The sequence below is a fragment of the Neofelis nebulosa genome, chromosome 12 (genome assembly GCF_028018385.1).
Source record: "Neofelis nebulosa isolate mNeoNeb1 chromosome 12, mNeoNeb1.pri, whole genome shotgun sequence".
Classification (NCBI taxonomy): domain Eukaryota; kingdom Metazoa; phylum Chordata; class Mammalia; order Carnivora; family Felidae; genus Neofelis; species Neofelis nebulosa.
Window position 1 is genome coordinate 30,266,419 of NC_080793.1, and position 6,000 is coordinate 30,272,418.

At 34.1% G+C, this 6,000-nt stretch overlaps 1 protein-coding gene across 13 annotated transcripts in view; it reads right to left on the bottom strand.

Moving 5' to 3' along the window:
- CYLC2 (cylicin 2) overlaps positions 1 to 1,406 on the bottom strand; it is a 49,592-nt gene extending 48,186 nt beyond the window's left edge. For all 13 annotated transcript variants that reach the window (XM_058694724.1, XM_058694723.1, XM_058694720.1 and 10 more), the window contains exon 1: positions 1,324 to 1,406. In XM_058694724.1, the coding sequence (XP_058550707.1) occupies positions 1,324 to 1,340 (17 nt within the window). In that variant the 5' untranslated portion in view covers positions 1,341 to 1,406. The remainder of the gene's footprint in view (positions 1 to 1,323) is intronic.
- Between the last annotated feature and the right edge of the window lie 4,594 nt (positions 1,407 to 6,000).

A 6,000-nucleotide genomic window follows, 5' to 3' on the forward strand; every position in this document is an offset into this window, starting at 1 on the left:
CAGAAAACAACATAAAGAAATAGTCATAGAACCAAAAATAAGTTTTTAACTCTTTGTGTGAAGTTCTCTGAAAGTCATGCAGTGCTCATGATAATAGTAATGCCATCAATATTTTATTGTGCTTCAACATTTTAAAGTAATTATTATACAGTGTAATTCTGTCATGTTATATGCCAAAGTACAGATTGCTTTGTAATCATCAGCAAGTCCCTCACCCTTTAATTATTACACATACGTTGAACCCTTTTACTGATGGTAGTCCTTTATGATTGCATTATAAGGGAGTCGGCACTAGGGACTTTTAAAGCCCATTTTGTTTATTTTCAAGAGTTGTATTTTATTTTTCTTCAAAAGTACTGTCCAAAATAAAAACCAGTTACATTCTTTGTATTTCATAGTTCATACTTTCACCTTTGTTCCAAGTCTACATAGTTAAAAGGCTTACATAATTGAAGGTCTTCTTTCCCTACCTCATTATAACACAACATAAATTAAGCATAAGGAAGCTTCTATTGTCAAACTTCCCATGTCTGCATAATCTGCTTTTCATTGCAAAGTATTTTTGCCTACTCAGTATTTCTCAAGGGGAATACAGTTAGTATTTAATTGATCTTCTTTCTGTTGGGATGCCCCACTTATTACCAAAGGTTTAGCATCCTTGATACACGCCCTCTAAAAGTCAGTAGACTCCTCAGTCACTGTGACATTAAAAAAACAAACAAACAACAACAACAACAACATAAAACAAGGGGCGCCTGGGTGGCTCAATCGGTTGAGTGTCTGACTCTTGATTTCTGCTCCAGTCACGATCTCACAGTTCATGAGTTTGAGCCCCACGTCGAGCTCTGTGCTGACAGTGAGGAGCCTGCTTGGGAGTCTCTCTCTTCCTCTCTCAGTGCCACTCTCTCTCTCAAAAATAAAGTTTAAAACAAAACAGAAAACAAAAACAAAACAAAACAAAAAAACATTCCCAGAGATTTCCAAATAGGCTCCAAGATGTGAAAGTTCCCTGAATGAGAACCATGAAACATTTTATTCTGTATGTTACAAAATATAGTATGATAAAAAAAAATGAAGTAAGGATCACATTCAAAAAGATTTATCCAAAACTATGCATATATTTCACTGAAATGAATGAATTAGTTAAGTCTTGGATCAAAACAGCCTATGATGTTGCTTGAGAATGTATGTGTCTGCTAAACACATACTCTCTTGTTTATAATGAATAATAATGGACATCTCTTTATACTAAAGAGAATAAATATAAAGCTAACTAGAGCATTTCAGTTATTTTAAAATATAAAATTTGACAAGAGGACTTACAATCTTGGTACAGACATTTCCACCACCTATGATTTGCCAGGACTTAAGTAAGCACTGTAAGTTCAAATTAATGATGTTGAGAGGTGACATCATAAAGAGGCCAAGAGCACTGGGAGTTAAAGGGGAAAACAAAAGCAATCACTTTAACTTGTATTTTATGTTTTCTAATATTCAGTCTAAGATTTGTGTTTTCTTTCACTCATTATTACTGACAGACTACAACTGGTGGTTTAAAAATAACCAGTTGGTTTTACATCTTATAAAATTCTTGTTTAAGTTTTTCATGTAATTTTAATTTTTGACTAATAAGACAAAAAGATGAATCTGAGTATCTATTAAAATAAATTGTAATCCTAACTTCCTTGATATTCATGTGTCTTTTGTTAAATTCTTTGTATAACTTTGTGCCTTTTACCTTTTCCCATCTTAAACACACGGGTTGCTCATAGATACAAGATTTTAAATAAGGCTAGGTGCTTACTAAAATTTGAATATAGGAGCACGTCAGTAGCTCAGTCGGTTTAGCATCTGGCTCTTGATTTCAACTCATGTCATGATCTCACAGTTCATGACCATTGGACTCTGCTCTGGCAGTGCAGAGCCTGCTTGGGATTCTCTGTCTCTCTTTCTACCCCTTCCCTCCTCCTCTCTCTCTCTCTCTCTCTCTCTCTCTCAAAATAAATAAACTTAATTTTTTTTAAATTATCAAGTTACTGATAGATCTCAGGTCATTTTTACTATACCTACCCTCCACCCCACTAACAGATGAATGCAAATACAAGTAGTATTTGAACATGCTGCCATTATCTTGCTCCTTTTAGGGAAATTCAGCTGATTTTTTTTCCCCTTAAGGAATAGTTTGATTAAACTTCAGCTACTGTAGGAGATCAGTTACAAAAATCTCAGTGGTTTTGACTCAGTGAAACTTATTATCTTATGTCTCAGACCATGGTAAGCTCTAGGGTGGTTGAGGTAGGAGGTTTCCATAACAAGATTTAAATTTTTTTAATGTTGATTTTTGAGAGAGAGAGAGTGAGCAAACAAGGGAGGGGCAGAGAGAAAGGGAGACACAGAATCCAAAGCAGGCTCCAGGCTCCAGGCTCCAAGCTGTCAGCCCAGAGCCAGACACAGGGCTCAAACCCACGAACTGCGAGATCATGACTGGAGCTAAAGTCCGGTGCTTAACTGACTGAGCCACCTGGGTGCTCCTCCAAAACAATGTTTAGTAATTCAGGTTTCTCTGATTTAATGGCTTCATTATCCACTAACTTAACACTATTAATGCTGTTGGTTTTTTGCAAAGCAAAAGTGATGATTGCAAAGTGATGATTAGCAAAGTATGATTTCTGAATCCACAGTATTTTGTTAAGACTTTATAATAAATACCTGGTTTATGAAAGTAGGTATACCCAGTGCATTTCTTCTGTCAGCATGTAGTAAGGTCCAGATCATTACTGGGCAGCCAACAATACTTGCCTTCTGCACCATGACCTCTTGAATTAATCTCTCAGTCATTTTAACTGTATGTAATCTTTTAAGATCTCAGAGACCTAATGATCTTTTTATTCTAAGCTTGTATTAATTTTCTATTGCTGTATAACAAATTATCAGATACTTAGTGTTATAATAGAAAACATTTATAAGCTCATAATTCTGGGGGCACCTTGGTGGCCCATTTGACTAAGCTTCTGACTTCAGCTCAGTTCATGATCTCGTGGTTCGTGAGTTTGAACTGTCAGCTCAGAGCCTGGAGCCTGCTTCAGATTCTGTGTCTCCCTCTTTCTCTCTGCTCCTCCCCTGCTCATGCTCGCTCTCTCTCACTCTCTCAAAAAATAAACATTAAAAAAATTTTATAATCTCATATTCTGTAGTTCAGAAATCTCAGGTTCAGTTGGTTCCTCTCCTCAGTGTCTCATAGGCTGAAGTCAATTTGTTGACTAGTCTCTTAGCTGGAGGCTCTGAGAAACAATCTGTTTCCAAGCAACATTCCACTTGCAGAATTCACTTCCTTGTGACTGGTTCTGATGTCTGTGTTTTCTTGTGTGTTATCACTGTCTGCCACTTTTTGCTCCTAGAAGGTGCCTACGTTCCTTCTCAGATGACCCCCTCCCTCTTCAAACCAGCAGCGTTTCAAATCCTTCTCCTAGTTCATATCTGTGTTCTTTTTCTCCCTTCGTCCACTGTTACCAGATGAGGAAAATTTTGTTTTCTAAACAGCTCATTGGGTACATTAGGCCCCTGTAGCTATCTCTCTGAAGGTCACCTGTCCCTCATAACAGATCATAACCATGGGGATAATATCTCTTCATAGTCACAAGTCCCACCTGTGCTCAAAATGAAAGGTCATTGGGGGTCATTCTTCACATTCTGCCTATGGCTTCACGTAAAGCCAAAATTAGACTAAAGCCTTTATTTGAGGCTTATGAGAAATATATCAGCCTGATATATGTTATTTTTATGTCCTAAGAGTTTGCCAATGTCTATCCAGCAGCACTATGATTATATACAAGCATTTTGTTGTTTTTTAAAAGGCCATTCAGCTTAGTAAGTATGTCTTCAAATATAAATATTGTATTTAAAAACTATGTGTAAAATAAAAATATAAAAGTATAAATAGATAATATATTTTAAGTGTTTTATAGGTTATAAAATAATTTGTGTATATTAACTCATTTTTTCTTATAATAATACAGTATGAAGTGGGTACAGTTGGTCCTTGATATTTACAGCTATTTCCTAACATTTTATAATAGACTACCAATTTAAAAGTATGGTTATATAATTTTCCCCATAAAAGATAGATCTTTAGATAGATAGATAGATTGATTATTCAAGCTTGTGCTGGTTTCAAAGTTCACAGAATTATGTATACAATATATATATGTGATTATTAACTTATTTATGTATCCATGTATCATCAACTTATTTATTTCTCTCTGTGTTGCTTAAAAGATTTAAGACACCTAACAAGGGTATTATAAATGTAGAAATAAAATTATTAAATATAATTTAAGCTATTTGTATTGTATAGTAGTTTGTATCATTATTGTGAAGATTAACCACAAAATTATATAAATATCTAAAGTTTTTTTAATTATTTTTAAATGTAACTAAAATGTTAAGTGATCAGCATGATAAAATATTGTAAAATGAACAAAGTTTGTAACAACGATCTCAGTTACAAATGGATTATTACTGGTAGCCTATGATCTATTCAAATTGTTAACCTTATGCCCTCCCCAAAAGTGACCACAATTATCATAACTATTATACTATTAATTTGTCTGTTTTTGAAATCCTATTATAGTATGTAATATGTATTTTCTTTAATGTGGTTTCTTTCAATATACACTTTTATATTCATCCATCTAGTTGCATATGTTTGCAGTTTGTTCATAATTTTTCTGTATGTGTAATTATTTGTGTATTATGGCATTATATGTATATAACATTGTTTATATATTCTTAAATTGATGAATTTATTTTACATCTAATTTTTAACTATTTTTAATTATTTTATTGTCAATTTTTCATATATATTTTGGCAGACATGATCATATGTGTATGTTGATATATAACATTTATAAAAGTATTTGATGGTGGGGTTTAATGATGCTCAACTTTAGACAATGCCAAATAATTTTCCAAAGTATCTGTATCACTGGTGGTGTATGAGAGACATCTCTTGTTCATCCCTGTCCTCTCAACAGTGGTTTTTATGAATTATTTTAATTTTAGCTAGTTTGAAGTTATGTGATTGTATATCACTGTTGTTTTAAATTACATTTTCCTGATTATTAATAATTAGGAACACTGGTGAAAGAGCAGGTGTAGGGAAAACAACAACAACAACACATAACCTACCAAAGGAGAAAAAGAAGAATTATAGCAAACTTTTCATAAAAAAATTGCATAAGCCATAGATGTATTAAAAGCAAAAGAGAAATTTATATAACCTATTGAAATAATAATTAGAATGTTTGCCTGGGTGGTTCAGTCGATTAAGCCTCTTGATTTTGGCTCAGGTCATAACCTCACCGTTTGCAGGATCAAACCCCACATCAGCACAGAACCTGCTTGGGATTCTCTCTCTCAACATCTCTTTCTGCCCCTCCCCTGCTGCTGCTCACCCTCTCTCTAAAAAGAAATAAACATTAAAAAAATTAAGAAGAAGAAATAACAACTAGAAGCTGGAATGACTATATTAACTTTGTACAAAGTAGGTATCAGACCAAGAAATATAACCAAGGATTATATTTCCTAGAATATTACATAGGGGCACCTGAGTGGCACAGCAGTTAAGCATCTTTTTTATGGCTGAGTAATATTCCAGTGTGTGTGTGTGTGTGTGTGTGTGTGTGTGTGTGTGTGTGTGTTTGTGTGTGTGTGTGTCCCCTAAATCTTTTTTATCCATTCATCTATTGATGGACACTTGGATTGCTTTCATACTTTGGCTATTGTAAATAATTCGTTAATAAACATGGGTGCGTATATCTTTTGGAATTAGTGTTTTTCATTTTCATTGAGTAAATACCCTGCATTGGAATTACTGGATCATATAGTAATTCTATTTTTACACTGTTATCCACAGTGGATGCACCAGCTTGCATTGCTACTAACTGTGCATGACTATTCCTTTTCCTCTACATCCTCACCAACACTTGTTTTTTCTTGTGT